This window comes from Epargyreus clarus, unplaced genomic scaffold, assembly GCF_041222505.1.
Source record: "Epargyreus clarus isolate Ecla_fem2 unplaced genomic scaffold, WU_Ecla_fem_2.2 ptg000001l, whole genome shotgun sequence".
NCBI classification, from domain to species: domain Eukaryota; kingdom Metazoa; phylum Arthropoda; class Insecta; order Lepidoptera; family Hesperiidae; genus Epargyreus; species Epargyreus clarus.
The window spans coordinates 668,909-687,658 of NW_027332209.1; the positions used below are offsets into that span (position 1 = coordinate 668,909).

An 18,750-nucleotide genomic window follows, 5' to 3' on the forward strand; every position below is an offset into this window, starting at 1 on the left:
AAATTAAAACACTGCACTCATGGTAGCAACTGTAAAAAAATATTCTATGCGAGGAAATTGTCGCCCAAGGCAATGAGCGAGAAGACTGAATGTTTAGACGAACAAAATATTTTATATTCCTTCGATAATCGTATCTTCGAGACGAGAAACTCTCCGTCTAAATGGGCCTATAGAGGGTTAGGAGGCCTAGTGTAAGTATAATTTCGTTTCGTTACTCTGATTTAAAAATAAAAATGCATATTCTGAAATAATTATATTAATAGTAGTAGGTACAAACATTTTGTCTCCTCCCGGCGGCTTATTATAAACAAAATTATCGCAATTACACACACAATATTTCTTCATTTAATTATGAACAACATTTTTCGTCTTATTATAGAGAATGTACATCATCTATTGAACTTAATTAATTATTTATCTCTGTAAATAAAATAAGTTCTATTTGTATTGCAAAATTATTCAAAAAATTGAATGAAGAAATGTTTTGTACAGTTTCTCCCCAAACATATTTCATTCACACTTTATTCAATTAAGGAACTTTTTTCACCTGTGTCTTTTTGTTGCTCTTTTAATCTTTACACGGTTTTACGTCTTTTATTTTCTATCGAACAGCACAGCACGAGTCCGAGAACTACAGCCAATATCTGTAAGTAATTAGCACAGTTAACAACCAATATTTGTGTTATACTTCGCAAAACTCAGTGCCACAACTTTTTATTGAATAGAAAAGCAAATAGTCCACATATCTAACAAATTTTATATTGAAGCATACTCCGATGATATGGGGTTCTTCTAAGCGCTCAAAAGTTATTTCAAAGCAGTGAATATTATATTCTGGTGTTGTACAAATGTACACGTACATAGGAAGACGTAGCCATTTACCATCAGGTGGAATGAATGCCTCAGTATGTAGCAACCATAAAGAAGGTACTACATGCCAAGTGGTCGTTATCATCCAAATCTTTAACTTCCTTAAAAGTTCTGAATCCTTCAAATGGATCTAAAGAGGATTACAAATTCTGAAGATTAAGTTGCAACGCCTCACATCACATCACTCAGCTAAAAGAAAGTTGGACAATTCCACTATTGTCAAATAATTAAAGTTACCTCAAAAGCAATAACTGCAATGATAACGCCACCAATGGCTCCACCGAAAGACTCGAAGTAGCCACTAATGCGGCCATTGCAGCCCAAGTAGGCGTCTATCCGGCTGCAGGTGTTGTCTGGTGCGGGCGTCGCGCAGCAAGACCAGGGCAGGTCGGGCAGAATGCCCAAGTAAGCGTCAGGACCCGTCGTACCACAGCATCGAAACTGGAACAAACGAGAGTTATTACAGTAGAATAAAATATATTATGTATGTGTGCACTTTAAGAATTCTATTGTTAAAAGAAATCGGTGTCAAAGAAGTACTGCCTTAATTATGTAGGCTAGTTCCTTCCTTCCTCGCGTTGTTTTCCCTCACCATTAAAGCTTAAGATAATAAAGTTAAAGGCAATGGTACCAAACTAACCAAAGTCGCTTCGTTAAGTAGGATAAGAGGATGGCTAATCAGATGCAACACTTACAGTAGCTTCCATGAAGTGGAATGCTTCCCTCATACTGTTATTGTTGAAAGCTACGCCGATCCAGTCCTCTACTAACTCGTAGACGTTGCTTAACCCTTGGAAAAGCACGACTGCCAGGTACAATTTTCCCGCAGCTAACAGCATCAAGATTATGGAGTACTGAAACACAGAATGTAGGATGAAATTTATATGATGTTAGTTATGCTACACTATGAGCACTGGTGTAGCATCAACATCAAGTAAGGTTTGTATTGTTAGACACATCACAACAGTGAATGGCCAACACTAGCTGTCATGTAGACAAGTGGTATTCGGCGCGCTTTTCGATGGAAAAACAAGATGGAAGTTTCCCAAGTTCGTTGTGCGTATTAAATATTTAAATAGTTTTTGCAAAGTTATCTATTAGAAATCAGAAGTGAAATAAAGTACTCACGTGCATAGTGGTGAAGTTGGCAAGGTATTAGTGTAAAGGTGATGTTAAAATACCTACTGGTTGCGGGAATGACGCTATAAAACTAATTATACTTTTATTAAAACTTTACTAACAATTAATGGATGCAATAAGTGTGCTACAATTGCTATATCAAACTAATTTAGTTCGTGTGAATAACTTTGTATCGAGTTGTGATGTGTGTTCATGTTATCATATCATGGGAAAAACTTTGACAAGTTTGAACATGTCTGTCGATGCGGACGCGCGCTGAAAAAAAAAAGGCATGCTGAGGGTGTTGCTTGCTGACTGCAGATTATGACTGTCTTGGCTTGCATGCTAGAGCGGACGTCTTATGTATCAAATTGAGAATTCGGTGAGATTAGTCCATGTTATTTACTATTGACTGTATAATTAGTATGAGTTATTGATTAGTGAAAGTACATTTTGTGGAAAAGAAAAGAAACTGAATTATTGATTGATGAAAGTGCTTTTTATGATTTTAAAGAAAATATATATATTATATAATATGTACAAGAACATTAACATAAAATAAGTTGCGCCTAACCTTCAGCTTCATTTGAAATTTAAACTTCATTTATTGCATTGGACAACATTATTAATTAATTTAACTAAAATATATATTTTGCTATAAAAAAAAATACAAAAATAATTATTAAGAATACTTAATTATCAATTAAAATGGGTCGCCATAAGAGAAGATATAAATCAGTTAGCAGCAGTAGTTCAAGTTCAGAAAGTGAACGTAATGTGGAAAAGAAGAAAAAATACAGAAAGGAATTGAAAAGGAGTAAAGACCGCATTGAGGTTTTAGAAGGCCTTGTCTGTGAACTGCGAAGGAAACATAACGATAATAGAGAACACTCACCTCATGTTGCTGGAAACTCTATGCAAGCTGTGCGCTATGTGGGTCGAAATGATTTTATACCTGAGTTTGACCCCCAAAAATCTGCTGTCTCCATAGAACACTGGATTAGAAATTTAGAAGGTATATCTAAAATGCATGCATGGGATGAACGCACCTTAATTTGTAGCTGTACTTCAAAGTTGCGTGCTTATGCCAAAGGATGGTATGAGCAGCAAACATCATATGAGATGAGCTGGAGTGAGTGGAAAGCAAAACTGATTAAAGCTTTTCCATTCACAAGAAACAAATTGACTCAAATTAGAGATTTGGTTAATAAAATAAGATTACCGTCTGAAAACCCTATTGAATTTTATTATAACAAACTAAGTATTGGTATGTCATGTCAACTAGGGGATGATATAATTACTCAGGCTATCATTGGAACTTTAGGCGACAAGCTTTTAGAAGTTGGAGCTCTGTCAGCTGGTTGTCAAGATACAACTTCACTACTGAAATATTTGGCAAGTTTTATGAATGCAAATAGTACAGAAACAAAGACAGACACAAGCAAGCTCAGCTCGAGTAAGGTCCTCAAGTGTTTTAAATGTGGCAAGGATGGTCATAAAGCTTTTGCATGTCATCGTTCTAGGAAACATAAGGAAGATCAAACGAAATGTTCATTTTGTAATAAACCTGGCCATGTTGAAGCAACTTGTTATCGAAAGAAAAATCAGGAGAAATATTGTTCTTTCTGTAAAATTAAAGGCCACAATATAGAAGAGTGTAGAAAACGAGCAACAGGCTTACAAGATAAAACTATAAGGAAAGTTCATTCGGTAAGTTCTGATTTCTCTGATAGTAAATACTTTAAGTCAGTATTTATTAATGAGATGCCGGCAAGTGCATTTATAGATTTCGGAAGCTCATGCAATATAATCAAACAAAGTGTTTGTGACAAGTTGGGTTTGAAGACTACAACCAATGACACAATTGTAATAAAAGGATATGGTGATGCTTTGACCTGGCCAAAGGGAATTACTACAGCATGTTTAACAGTTGACGGTGTTAAGAAACAAACTGAATTTTATGTTGTACCAGATACAGTACAAGATTTTGACATTTTGGTAGGGCAACCATATACCGAAGCTTCAAACATTGTAGTAGTCAAAACATCTACACAATTAAATGTTTTTGATAAAGAAATGGCGCTGGAAGTTGCAGAATTATGTCAAAATTTAGAAAAGGTACGCTTATATCCTAACACTTCTGTAACATTGAATCCGGGTATTAATAAAATTACTGTAAGAACGGAACCTATGGCAAGTGGAATTTTAAAGGTCAGACAGAGTGAGCAAAGACAACCTAGGTGTGAAAAGAATATTATAGGTGAAGAAGTTGGAAGTGAGGATGGCATGGCAATTATAAAACTTGTCAATATGACTAATGAAGCAATGTCTCTTAAGAGTGAAGAGTGTGTTGCTCGTGCTGACTTACTTAATACATGTAAAGAAAATACTGCACCCAAAATAGGGGGTCATTTATCTGAAAATCAGCATTTGACTCTACAGTCTGTCCTTAATGAATATCAGGACTGTTTCTCTGGTGATGGCATGGAACTTGGAAATTGTCAAATCGAAATGACTATTAGACTGATTGAAGATAAGATTATAAATTATAAACCATACAGGATATCATTTCATGAAAGAGAGATTGTTAAGCAGATTGTTACTGACCTGTTACAAGCTGGAATCATTGAAAACTCTACATCACCATATGCAAGCCCTGTGCTTTTAGTTAAGAAGAAAGAGGGAGGTTATCGCATGTGTGTAGACTACAGAGCACTGAACAAAATAACTGAAAAGGAAAGATATCCTTTGCCAGTTATACAAGATTTACTGGATAGATTAGTAAACAAATCGGTGTTCTGTTGTTTAGACTTGGCAAATGGGTACCATCAAATTAAGATAGCAGCTCCATCCAGACCATTTACTGGATTTGTTACACCCGATGGTCAGTACCAATATCGAATGATGAGTTTTGGATTATGCAATGCTCCGGCAGTCTTCCAAAGGGCCATGAATGAAATATTAGCTCCTGTTATTCATAAATGTGCTGAAGTGTACATTGATGATGTTATTATTTGGGGGGAAAATGTAGATGAGTGCTTAGTTAATCTGAGAAATGTTTTTAAGTTAATTAATGCAGCAGGTGTCAAGTTAAAACGAAATAAGTGTAGTTTTCTGACTGAGACTGTTGAATATCTTGGTCATTTAATCTCTGCGGGGAAAATTCGTCCAGCTCCGCACAAGATAAATGCAGTAGCTAATTTCAAGACACCTCATAATGTCCACGAACTTAGGCAATTCTTGGGATTAGCAAGTTATTTTCGCAAATTTATAAAAGGATTTGCGACCATAGCTAAACCTCTCACAATGTTAACAAAAAAAGGAATTGATTGGAATTGGGGACCTGATCAAAGAGAAGCTGTGGAACACTTAAAGGACATGTTGACTGCTGATCCCGTCCTTACTATTTATAGTCCAGAACGTGATACGCAGATCCACACGGATGCTTCAAAAGTAGGACTTGGTGGTGTACTTTTTCAACGCCAACAAAATAATGAATGGAAAGTTGTTGCTTATGCAAGCAGGCAAACATCTGCAACTGAAGCTAAGTATCACAGTTTTGAACTGGAAGCGCTAGCCGTTGTCTTCAGTATACAGAAGTATAAAGTGTACATTTCAGGACTCAAATTCACTGTTGTGACTGACTGTTCTGCATTGAGGTTAGCTTGGTCAAAACGGGATTTGTCGCCTCGCATTGCACGATGGTGGCTTGATCTCCAGGAATTCGATTTTGATGTAGAACACAGACCGGGGGCTTCAATGTTGCATGTAGATGCTCTGAGCAGAAACCCTATATTGGTACACCACATTCAAGAGAAAGATTTTATTAATGCTTTGCAAGATGGAGATGAAGATATTCAAGGGTTAATTGAGAATTTGACATTAGAACTTAACGCTAACAAGAATAAAAAAGATGGATTGTCTAAAAATTTCAAGATTTCGAATGGATTGTTATGTCGAATTACCGATAATGGTCCAAGACCAGTGTTACCTAAGAGTGCAAGATGGCATATTATGAAAATGTATCATGACAACAATGGACATTTGGGACTTGAAAAATGTATTGAGTCTATACAAGCTAAGTATTGGTTCCCAAAAATGAGGAAAACTATTGGCAAATATGTGGCAAGTTGTATAGGTTGTCAATTTACCAAAAAGCCTACCGGTAAGCAGCCAGGATTAATGCATCCTATTCCAAGGGTGTCTATCCCATTTGAGACTCTCCATGTGGATCATCTGGGTCCCTTTTGTAAAAGCAATGGTAAGGTTTACATCTTTGCCGTTATAGACGGATTTACAAAATTTGTATGGCTTGAGGCAGTTACGAGTGCAAATGCTAAGGGTGCTATAACCTCTCTAAACAAGCTAAGCCAGGTGTTTGGTTACCCAGCACGAATAGTGAGTGATAGAGGCACTGCTTTCACGGGAAATGAGTTTAGGAAATATTGTACAAATCAGGGTATTAAACATGTGTTGAATGCAGTGGCCTCTCCCCGAGCAAATGGACAGGTCGAACGTCTTAATCGCACAATCCTTAGCTCTCTCACAGCTTATATGGGTAATGAACAAAAAGGGTGGGATGTACACCTCCCCAAAGTACAGTTAGGCATAAATTCTACTATTAGTCAAGGGACTGGTAAATCACCGTTAGAATTATTGTGTGGTTTGAGACCACGGTTGGCAGCTGACCTTCAAGGTTCAGTTTATAGAACAGACCTAAAAGAGATGAGGGCAGACGCGGCCAAGAAAATAAATATTAATGCATCCCAAATGAAAAAAAGATACGACAAAAGTCGACGGTTACCCAAGCCAATCAAAGTGGGTTGCATGGTTATGGTGGAACGAAGGATTTTAAAACCTGGTTTAACTAGTGGTAAATTAGTACCACGATATGCCGGACCTTACAAAGTGACAGCTGTGTTACCTAATGACCGGTATCAAGTTACATCCACCAAGAACGGGAAAAGAATATATCAGAATATAGTGGCTCGTGACAAGTTGAAAGTCTGGCAGGCCAGATGTGTGTCATCCGACGAGAGTAATATTACTGATGAATAAATTAATCTTTAAATATCTTTTATTAGCTTTATGAGAAAACGCCGTTAAGGGCTTAAATGGTTGGTTTGTTAACTTTAATCTCTGTAACAAGGTCTACAATGCCGCAAGGGGCGTACATTTTACAATGCCGCAAGGGGCGTATATTCTACAATGCCGTAAGGGGCGTACATTCTACCATGCCGCAAGGGGCGTACATTCTACAATGCCGCAAGGGGCGTACATTCTACAATGCCGCAAGGGGCGTACATTTTACAATGCCGCAAGGGGCGTATATTCTACAATGCCGTAAGGGGCGTACATTCTACAATGCCGCAAGGGGCGTATATTCTACAATGCCGTAAGGGGCGTACATTCTACAATGCCGCAAGGGGCGTATATTCTACAATGCCGTAAGGGGCGTACATTCTACAATGCCGTAAGGGGCGTACATTGTACACTGCCGTAAGGGGCATTTATCCAACGCTGCTGCGAGGGGCTTATTTTAGACACTGCCGTAATGGGCGTCTATTCGACACCGCTGTAAGAAGCTGGTGATTTTAAGTGCTGAGATGGACTCATTATTTGTGACAGCCTTTAGGGGTTCCCATAATTATGATATGATGGATACGTCAAAAACATGTTTCTGCAACATATCAAAGTGGTCCAGTATCGAACAGATCGAAGGTGCGCTATTCTAACCAATCTCCTTCGGGGACGAAGGAATTGCAGGATGGCCGAACTGTTAGACACATCACTACAGTGAATGGCCAACACTAGCTGTCATGTAGACAAGTGGTATTCGGCGCGCTTTTCGATGGAAAAACAAGATGGAAGTTTCCCAAGTTCGTTGTGCGTATTAAATATTTAAATAGTTTTTGCAAAGTTATCTATTAGTATATACATATTATCCCAGAAATGCCAAGTATTATAAGAAAGTGTATTTGAACGCTTTTTCCCAAATTTACGACAGACGTTCGCCAAAATTGGATTACCTACAGAACCCTTATTAATATATGTACTGAATAGCGATTTACTAATTTTATTAACAGTGATTACTGTCCGGAAGGGACGAGATACCAATCTAAAGTATAAATAGCCTGTTTTTAGTATACCTACAGGGTGAATTTTTCAAATGGGCCTTCAGGGCCAAATCCGAAACTATAAGGATTAACGAAAAATGCTGAAAGGAGTTACGAGGCCGATTTTGATAAAAACTAAAACTGCATCATTACTTTTTTAAAATAACTTTTTCCCTAGCCGGAAATTGAACGAGGTCATTTTGAAAAAAAATACAGCCTCTATATTTTTCCCGCTATCTGATAGTGTTCCTCATAAGGATCAAAATCTGGGAAGTAATGACATAAATATGACATAACATAAATGACAAACTAAAGGAAAAGCCTTAATTTTAAGAAAATACATATATTTTCATATTCATTTGGCAGTTAAGTTCCCGCCATTGATCATATTAAACATTTCGCGTATTAACATTTTTTTTAGCTCAATGTTTCAAATAATTCCAAAGCGGACGTTTTGTTCTCTAAGAATTTATATTATTATGTTCGATTCGACTTAGTTGAGGTTATTTTTAGGACCATTATAATAGATTTAACTTGCTATGGACGGAGTTTCGTTTAATACAGTTGTAAAGTTGACAGATTGCAAGAATGACTTTTTCGAGTCAAATCCGTGTGATTACTAAACAAAGAGATATAGAAAATCATATTTAACGTTGGAACGAAGTTTTAAATAACAAACAATAAGAATTTACTACTTAATCAGTTATTAAAGTTAAGTTTATTACAAAATAGATCCTACAAACGGCGGGAACTTAGTTGCCAACTTACGTTCTCATACTAAGCCGTTTATCATGGTCATAACATTGAAAAATTAGTTGATTAACCAATAAATTCTTCAATGTTTTGATTTATGTATAGTTCTAAAGAACAATACATAAGTCATATGTTATGTATAATCCTTAAGGATTAGTATGCCAATGTATGAAAAATTATGTATTTTCTTCAAAATTTTCCTTTTCCTTTAATTTGTCACATAACATTACTTCCCAGAATTTGATCCTTATAAGCGACACTATCAGATAGTGGAATAATATAGAGGGTGTATTTTTTTTCAAAATGAACTCGTTCGATTCCCGGTTAAGGAAAAAGATATTTTAAAAAAGTAATGATGCAGTTTTAGTTTTTATCAAAATCGGCCTCGTAACTCCTTTCAGCATTTTTCGCTAATCCTTATAGTTTCGGATTTGGCCCTAAAGGCTTATTTGAAAAATTCATTCATTCCTGTATATTCTAGTGCTGTAGCATATCGGTATATTCAGAATAAAATAGGGTGATTTTTTTAATAATATAGGAGTAGCAGACGAGCATGCAATCCACCTGATGGTAAGTGGCTACTGCCGCCCTCTGTAATCAACCCCAGATTGGATTAGATATTCCTACCTGAGATGGGCCGAAGATGCGCCGCTACCCCTGAGGTCTAAGCTGGAACGCCTCGGAAAAGTCTATCTCCCTTACCACACCCTTTTAAACGTGTGTTATTAGTTACACTGCTGTTATTAGGTAGAAATAGGTGTAGCGGAAAAAGTAGTCAGTGTCAAGTCAAATCAACTTTATACATAGCACTATTAAAATAAAGAAGTCAGAGAATCATAACCGAAAGTGAAAAGGTTTACCATCAAGAGAAAACATTTGCTCTGTCTGATGGCACCGCAGCAGCCGAAGAATGCGATGAGGAAAATAACACCACCCAATACGATCACAGATATCGGGATTGCTCGGATTGCGGTCTCCTGCAGGATCTCGATGTCTGCCAGTTGGACGATGACCGCAATACCCAGCCCGATGAGGGTGAGTCCTGCCAACTGATCCAATACAACGTTTGTTTATCTAAGAATTATATATTTAATTTATCCATCCATTCACAATCCGTTCATTTATTAATATATTAGTTTCATTCGTTAGACAGTCAATATTAATATTTTTTCTTTATTTAACACTTTTAAAACTTTATAACCAAAGTTGTTCTTCAAATTAATGACAATGTTAATTGTATGATTAAAGTGTGCAAATAGAATGTTCTTTAAACGTCATCAATACTTTAGCACATTTCGCGAAGTTAGTACTAAAATGTTTAGGAGACGGTGCCTACTTTCCTTCAGTTAGCCCGTTTACCTAATCTTTAAGTTAAGTTGTAAAAAAACATTAGATTTTGACAATATCCCAAGGAAGGCCAAGTCAATATCAAAATATGGCCACTAATCCGTATTTCACTGATAGAGCTACATGGCGGGTTACGTGTCAGAGATCTGTTTTCAAATAAAGCCGCGTGCATTTATTTTATATATACCTGATAGTAGATAAGTCAAAGAGCCCTTATCCTTATCATCTGTATTATCAAATTTCCTACATCCATGAAATTTAGCTTTATGCTTTTATCACTTTCGTTTTTTGTAGTTTTTTTTGTAGTATGATTCAGTCATTCTTATCAAGATGTATGGCTTACCACGAATATATATGGGGGGTTTAGGGATTCCCGACTCATAACCATAGTATAGGCTAGTCAAGTGAAAAATCCTTCAAACAAGAATTTATTAATTCCGGATTCCGTCTCTTAGTACGTAGAGAATTTAAGTAAGTCCTATTTTTAATTTTTAAATTGTCATGCATCCTCCAGCTATCAAATGCTTGTTTTTTTGTGTGTTCTTTTAATTGCATCTCCAGAATATCAAATAAAATGCCCCAAAACAATCGCGATGTTTTTCTTTTTTGATTATGGTCACAAACCCTTCTTATTTAGAATAGAAACATGTGCTCAGTAATGGAACAATATGTTTGAGATACTTATGAGGATATTAGTACTATACTGACGTGATGTGACCGCAGGAAGTCATTATTCCTACCAAGAGTCGACCACACATGCTTCGCAGGGAATAAGAATTTTGCCTTTAAGTCAAACACATGTTTAGTTATTTTTTGTTAATTAAAAACAAAACACTGTGTCAAACCTTAAAATTAAATGGATCATGTACGATTTCCGATCCGATTATAATAAATTCTAAGTTGCCCAGAAATTCCCCACAAATTTCATCTGTTACATTTGAAATTTAAAAGCTGATTTAAAAATATAATGCATTTTAATCGGATTAAATCCATCTCGAACTAAGGCATGTTTACTTTTGTTAAGACATATCTACTTTAATAATTGTTGACACTATGATAAAGCAAAGAAATAAACAATGCTTTCTATACTCATCGCCCACAATACGTAGGTACAATTTCATGTATCATGGGTGCCACGAACACATATAAAGACAAATAAAGAAACACCCAGGATAAAAACAAATATAAATTAATTATTTAAAATTTTAGTCCAGCTAGACGAATAGCCTAAATTAATTTAAAAAAATAGTCCAGCTAGCCAGGCCAATACCCAGGTTACGAATCCCGGCAACTGCGTGGCAATTAGTTTAGGTCACATCATTACAGCAAGGAATACCTTTAGAAAACCTTCAAATTCAAACCGAGATAAAATAAACATTATTATTGGCAATACCAACCAAATATAATATACCTATCTAAGAAGAAATGCACCAAATAAAAAAATAGAAACTTACGCAAAACAGTAAATTAGCGAGGAAGAGCACATATTTCACAGTTTGGGTAAGACAAATACACATTTTTGGCAATTATTCACAGAATTTCGAACGAACGTTACATCGCGAGGCGCCTCGCCTTTTAGTGCAATAATGGATACGCGTAGTTATATACAATATCTGTAAATAAAACTGCGATAACAATGACTATTGATAAGCTAAAGCAACGTACCATTAGCTGGAGCAATTTGATGATGAAGACCGCTGCTTGAAAGAAGTGCAAGGTTTACGTGAAGACTTTATCCATCAGTACTTAGGAGTCCACTAATAGACCTAGCATTTCTCATCTCAGGCAGGCTGTTTCGCTCAATTGAGCCATTTTTAGTAAGCTGCTGAACATATGCCTCTTCCATACCCTGAGTCATATTTTTCCTTTTTCATTCATTTGCGGTCAATAGCATTGCATAAATGGACGAATTTAAAAACCTTTCCCTAACCACCTCTCTTTTTCTTGCAGAAAATAAACACCATCGCAGAAAGCATCGCAGAAAGTCTACGGTCCCCTGGATTGAAGACAACAATCATTTTCTTCGATAGTAGTTATATGGATAAATAAGGAGTGCTTTCCTAGCCCACCATTATTAGTGAATACATAACTATGATTTGAGTGCTACCTACACTAGAATTAAAGGCTTGCAGGGGCTTGTGGGCGTGGCGTTTTTTAATATCAAAAATTAAGATCTTTTGGTGCCTGAGCCGGTAAAATAATTGAAATGGGGCGTGCTCAGTCCACATTAAAATAACTTTAAATAATCATTCCGATAAGATCCTGTTAGATTAAAAAGTTACACCCGCTTTGAAATATTTTTATATACCACATAAGATTTTTCAGCACTCAGATACTTCTGTATATGCGTTTCCTTATAATGTTTTCCTTTTTGAGAAAACAAGCGAGAAATATATTTCTCATTCATAAGAATTGGGTGCCTGGAGTTCAAATCTCGGATTTTTAGTGTAGGCGACCGAAATCCTATGACTTTAAGAGCTATCACTGACCAAAGAATCCTCAACGAGCAGAGAAAGAACCAGAAATCAAATCTAGAACTTTTCGTATCAGACGGGTATATACTTAAGCACCGTTGGACGCCCACGCTGACCAATGCACGTGGCCGACGTCGACGTCTAGTAAAAACTGGATAGACTTCCAAAAAATAAATAATGACGAATGTGTTATCATTACAGCGGCCGTAGGGAAATACCCTTAAAAATCATATCGACGGTTCAGACGACACAACAGGCAGCAACAAAGATAAGAGCTCCACAAAAGTCCTAATTACCAAGCAATAGCGCCGAAAATATATTTTTTTCGGAGGTTATAAACCCAGGCTTACGTATTGTCATGAATGTTCGACTGTGATAGTGGATTCTCATTCGATAAGAGTATCTATGATATATAGCCGATTTAATTTCCTATGGAAAATTGCCGCCTTCAATTCAATTAATTAAAGGACGAACTAATCACTTTCGTGTGTCTCTAACTTCTTTAATTAAATATTAAAAATTAGATAGACATATAGATAAACTAGGTATTATGTAATTAACACTTAGCTACCTATCTGGAGTCTCTGAGACTCTGTGAATTTATTTATTGGTCATAACTTGTCACATACAAGTCTTTAGTCTTCAGGTGTCTCTGTACCTTCCTCCTTCGACACGTAGTACCCACGTCCCCTCTCGTTGTGGTAATAACTACGCGCGATCACGTTTTGGTGAGTATAAAAGTTTTTTGGGAGTATGAGAGATTCCACGTAGGTAGTTACTTATTCTAATGTGATCAATTTATTTGTTTAAGTCAAAAATGGCTTTAAAGATAAAATTATTGAGCAATAGTTATAAGAGGAGCTTTATAATGAAGAATACCTGTTAAAGGCAAAATGCAGTGATGCTGATATGGATGTTAGTGACGATTTTGTACTAGGCGATCGCATAGCGTCGGGTTCAGAAATAGACGGCGCAGAAGAGACGGATTTGGTGGAAGATAATACCGATTTTCAAACCCAAAGTACACCTTCACTTTTCCCCTCACGAGACGAAAATCCCTTTACAATTTGCGCCAAGTATGGCGCTTCAAGCTTCTTTCGTTGCGACTTCCCATTCCCATAGCGAAACATCTTCCGATGATGTTCATAATATGATAGTCAGAACTCCTGCCTTCCTCGGGATTGCTTTCCAATATTATCCGCATTCATCATAGGCAAAAAAAAAAGACATAATATTGACTTCCTACATATTATCAATCTATCACTGTCTCACTGCTGGACGCGCGTCTCCTCTCAGATATTTAAGATTTTTCAGATATTTAAGATCTTTCAGGTATGCAGATGGTTAAAAATTACAATTTTTTTTATTTTCCTCGCGATACTCACGCGTGATAATTAACACTATTTTGTCAACCAGAGGGCCTTTTACCTCGAAACTCCGTGTAAAATTTCTTTGTTAGATGTTGTAGTTAGCGTCTAAACTTTAAATATATAAAAAGATGGAGAAGATAAAGAAGAGTAAGTTTTGTTAACGTCACTTTGATCCGTATCGTCCCCTACGTCAGTAGGATAATATATCTATGGTATCGTCACAGCTGTTTACGTCACCTCGTCCACTGCGCTTTATCTGGGGGAAGAATTCGTTTTTATACCTATTGTTTTTATCCGTTTTTAGAGAAAAGTGTTAAGATAATTTGTTGTAATTCAGACATATTTATAGGCGGTCGCTTACATGGAACTGAATTAACCTTGTTTTAGAGTTAGTATGTAGATTTAATTAATCGATGTTTAAATTTATATACCTATTAACTTAATATATGCTAACATACAATTGCAGCTCTTCTTATGTCCAAGCATGTATGGTAAGTGGTTACTACAGCTACCCATGGACATCTGTAATCAACCCCATAATTTTAGAGTCGTTCCTAAGGCCTAACACAGATGCGTTTTTACCCCTGAGGACTATACTCCAGCCAAATTGGAAGAAGAATGTTTACCAACAATCGTCGCTTAGCAACCGATAACGGGCATATAACAATAACCTTTTTTCATTAGCACAATTTATTAATGTATAATATTATGTAAAATAAAAGAAAATTTCCGTTATTTTCTATCCTATTCTATACACTATACCTAATGTCTGGTTTGAATTAAATATTGTGAATAAATATTTGACCTTGAGTTTAATTAGATTTCGAGAATAATCTCGCAAGATATATTTTAAAATTTAAATTTTAAATGCGTATTAAGTGAATTTATACAATTTTCTTAGATATTATGCTGTGTGATATTCTATTTTAATCAGAATGAATAAAATAATGTAATTTAGAGTAATGGTAGTTTAATATCCTCCATGGCAATATGTACACGTCTCGTATTTGGACTCTTAGAGAATAAATAGACTGTAAGTTAGTAAATACTCTACTCCCAGAGTAGATTGGAAAATAAAATTGAAATTGGTTTAGTAGTAACTAAAAATAAAAATAAAAACTTGGAGTTTTGTACATATTTATTTAGCTATTACATGTATGAACGGGTTAAAATGATTAAATTAAATAGCACAAATTACAAGTATGTAATACATCATGTAAAAATACAAATCCTTAAGGTTTTTTGGCCGCCCATTATAGATTTTGAATAAGACTCCTGAAGAAATTTCGAAGGTTAGTCCAGTTAGTACTTTTATATATAAAGAGAATGCAGATATTAGTAAACTCCAGATTGTAATTATTATAGTTTGTAAGAGTCTTGTTCAAAATTACAGACATGTTGTTATTATTCATCAAATTTACGTCAAACGGGAATTACATCAAACGGGAAAGAATACCATCATAAATAAATTATTCATCTTCTTCATCACTGGCAGAACTTGATGGACTTGTTAAACTGTCTGTCACTCGAATAATAAAATTGTCAATTACATTATCTGAAATGCCGTCAAGTTCTGCCATTTTCTTTTCCTCTTTAATTACATGATTGACACATTGTTGCCATGCCGCAGAAGTTATAGATTTAATTGCTTCACTTAATATTTTTTTTAAATCAATTATTTTAAATGTTTTGTTTTTTTTTCTGTGACATGGCCTTTTACTTGGCCCCATATCAACTCGATAGGATTTAATTCGCAATGGTACGGTGGTAATCTTAATACCTCAATGTTGTGCTGCTTCGCCATTGTATCGCATACAAATGCTGAGTATTTTTCCCGTTCAGGTGTTACCAAGTCGATAAGCTGTGCTTTTATCATCTCTGCTTGGAACGAGATACCTTTTTCTGTTAGCCAACTTTGTATGTCTTTTTTTAACCAATTCATAGAAGGAACTCGTTCCAAGCGTCGAGAATGATATGGGGTATGTCCATTACAATTATGGAGTTTGGTTCTAATTTTTCCAGAGTTCTAGAGAACCACTCTTCAAACACCTTCGAGTTCATCTCTCTATGATAGTCGCCTTCACCTTTTTTACTTTCGAAAATTAAGTCTGCATTTTCCACAAATCCATCCTCGTTACCTATAAAAAAATGATAAATATTAAAATGTGAAAAGTACATGTAGCAGTCTAGTGATCATATATTGACTATATGGCATAGAAACTATACTTTTACGTTAACCTGATTAGCTATGCATGAGTTTATTTTTTTACAAAACTTTTTTCAATTCCATGATAACACACATCTAAAATTATGTGATCTTAAGCTAACAATATTAGGATGATAACATACCAATGTGTACAACTATCAAGCGCTTCCCTTTTCCCGATGGAGCTTTCAAGCCAGTTGAGAGTCCCTCCTGATAGGCTTGTCGAGCAGACTCAATGGAAAGGTCTTGCCATATTTTACTTTTTGTATGTCCTGAAACCAAATAATATATTATTGCTTTAAATTATTTTAATATAAATAATTTTATACACAGTGTGTGCCAAAGATGTGATAAAATATTCATTATGACATTTAAATTCTACTTATTAATAATAATTTATATGGTTATTATGATTGATTCTATATAAAAAATAAGTTAAAATTGTTTATGTACCTTCGTTAACCCAAGTCTCATCCAAATAATAAATTTTGCGTCTTTGTTCTCTCATCCTTAACATTTTTTGAAGATAATAGAAGCGCCATCGCACAATTTCTTCCTTTTCAATGAGAACACTTCGTCTCGACCGTTTCAAATATTTAATCTTCAGTTTATTTAAAACTTTTTGAAAGGTAGTTCTTTTAAAGCTTGGTAAGCTGTCGTCCTCGTTCACTAAATTTAAAACTTTTTCAATTGTTGGTGGATCGTTATCAAAGAATAACATGTGCACCTTCCTACGAATTCCACTCAAGGTCATATCGTCCAATTTGTCCATTATTGTCCCCTTTTTAGGAGCTTGAGTCGGTGACGAAACTCGTTTATGAGTTCGATATTCTTTTATTATTCGGTACACAGTACTCAAATGTACGCCGGCAGTTTCTGCAGTTTTTTTTGCGACATCTTTACTGTATATAAAACTATCTTTTGGCCACATTTCTTCGATAGTTTTATAAATGTTACATATAACTGTTTTCTCCGAGGAACTGAGTGAACACCTCGCTCGTTTCTTCTTTGGAGAAGAAAACTTCTGCAGGCCACTCGGACCCGGTTGGGAATCACTCATTATAACAAGAACAACAAAACAAACAAAACGAAACAAAAAAAAACTCAACAAAATAACAGAACAACACTATAACAGGAATATTTAACAAACAAATAACAATGGATAACAGAGATATTAACACACACAGTACTCGTAATCGTAAGCAGCCATGTTGTAAACATCATTGTAACACGACCAAATTCGGAGAGTGCGTTTCGTTATAGCTAAGCAGTCAATGTAAACAAAATGTTTTTTTTTTGTATTTGTAACAATGAACTATTATTATAAAGTTATATTTAAAATATTATACATTAGTATAAATAAAATTATTTTCAAATAATAATTTAATCATATACTACGAAAATAGTGGATAAATTAAAATGTCAGCTTACACTTCAAAAAATATTATTTGCTACTTTAAATAAAACGAAACGCAATTGTGTTTTTTAAATAGTCGGATTATAAAGCAATTATTATGCAGCTAATTTAAAATGAAGCAGTAAAAGTGGGGTTGTAAAGAAATTTACGTACTCTTTTTTTTTGATGGACTGTTTCGATTTTTCAAAATCGTAACCAAAAGTTCTTATTACCTGGCATACGCTTATTTACAGGGTTTTCACTTACTTACTGATAAGGATATTTTATTCATCTTTGTCTATACGCAACAATATGAAAGTTGTGAGAGTACTTTGCATGTAATAAGGTATAGAAATAATGGATACAATTTAATTGTGAAGTTTTTTGTTGAATTAAAAATGAAAACAAGGATAATAGTAATTTTTACAGTACCAAAATTTTGATGACCCTAATATCGGTTTGTTTACATGAATTCTCTTCGCATCGTGGCGGAGGTATAAGTTGGGACGCCTTGGAATAGTATTTCTCCATTACGACACCCTTCAAACCAGAACACAGCAGCGATTAACACTGCTGTTATAAGTGTGACGATGATGCCTACGGAGTCTTACCACGACCAAGGTTCTACCACATTCAGTTCCTTTGAAATTACACACTTCCATTTTAATTTCAACTAAAGATTAATTTTACTCCTTTGAAATTTTCACGAGCAATATTACCAATTGGTCAGACTTAATAATTTTGCGGGTATTTTGTGTCCATACATTTTTTTTAATTAAATATATAATTAAGTAGTAGGTGTATGACGAAAACACAATATAATAGTTTACAATTCAATTCAAAAAGTGCTCTGTAAAGAACCTATTTTGAATAAAAAAATTTGATTTGATTTGATTTACACAAACATGTGTCAGATTGTGTCGAAGTTCGTTATGTGAAGATAATAGATCGATCGTGTGTAATCTAGATTGCTTGAAAGTTATTGTAAGGTACGGATAGATTATTAATTACAGGCATAAAACAGCTGTAGTAACTATTAATAGTTGTAAGTATCACAGGAGACGGGTCCAGCATCTGATAATTTTTAACCGACTTCCCA

The 18,750-nt window shown here is 35.2% G+C and overlaps 2 protein-coding genes across 2 annotated transcripts; both read right to left on the reverse strand.

Annotated features, from left to right (window-relative positions):
* Window positions 1–279: 279 nt before the first annotated feature.
* Window positions 280–11,776, reverse strand: LOC140742648 (leukocyte surface antigen CD53-like). The gene is made up of 5 exons (XM_073073596.1): window positions 11,660–11,776; window positions 9,719–9,907; window positions 1,566–1,724; window positions 1,108–1,311; window positions 280–644 (listed from the first exon to the last, which is right to left on the reverse strand). The coding sequence occupies exons 1-5, from the start codon at window positions 11,720–11,722 to the stop codon at window positions 576–578; spliced, it is 684 nt and encodes a 227-aa protein (XP_072929697.1). The 5' UTR covers window positions 11,723–11,776; the 3' UTR covers window positions 280–575.
* A 3,458-nt stretch (window positions 11,777–15,234) lies between these two features.
* LOC140742654 (uncharacterized) lies at window positions 15,235–17,445 on the reverse strand. The gene is made up of 3 exons (XM_073073607.1): window positions 16,709–17,445; window positions 16,399–16,527; window positions 15,235–16,187 (listed from the first exon to the last, which is right to left on the reverse strand). The coding sequence occupies exons 1-3, from the start codon at window positions 17,313–17,315 to the stop codon at window positions 15,988–15,990; spliced, it is 936 nt and encodes a 311-aa protein (XP_072929708.1). The 5' UTR covers window positions 17,316–17,445; the 3' UTR covers window positions 15,235–15,987.
* Window positions 17,446–18,750: the final 1,305 nt, after the last annotated feature.

Excerpts from the sequence above, each read along its gene's own strand:
- LOC140742648 (XM_073073596.1), bottom strand. The coding sequence starts at position 11,722 with ATGTGTATTTGTCTTACCCAAACTGTGAAATATGTGCTCTTCCTCGCT. Across the intron at positions 1,312-1,565 it reads TCCACTTCATGGAAGCTACT|TTTCGATGCTGTGGTACGAC; the intron begins GTAAGTGTTGCA and ends CGTTTGTTCCAG. Across the intron at positions 645-1,107 it reads TTGCAGTTATTGCTTTTGAG|ATATTGGCTGTAGTTCTCGG; the intron begins GTAACTTTAATT and ends AATTACTTACAG.
- LOC140742654 (XM_073073607.1), bottom strand. The coding sequence starts at position 17,315 with ATGAGTGATTCCCAACCGGGTCCGAGTGGCCTGCAGAAGTTTTCTTCT. Across the intron at positions 16,528-16,708 it reads TGAGACTTGGGTTAACGAAG|GACATACAAAAAGTAAAATA; the intron begins GTACATAAACAA and ends ATTTGGTTTCAG. Across the intron at positions 16,188-16,398 it reads CTTGATAGTTGTACACATTG|GTAACGAGGATGGATTTGTG; the intron begins GTATGTTATCAT and ends ATTTTTTTATAG.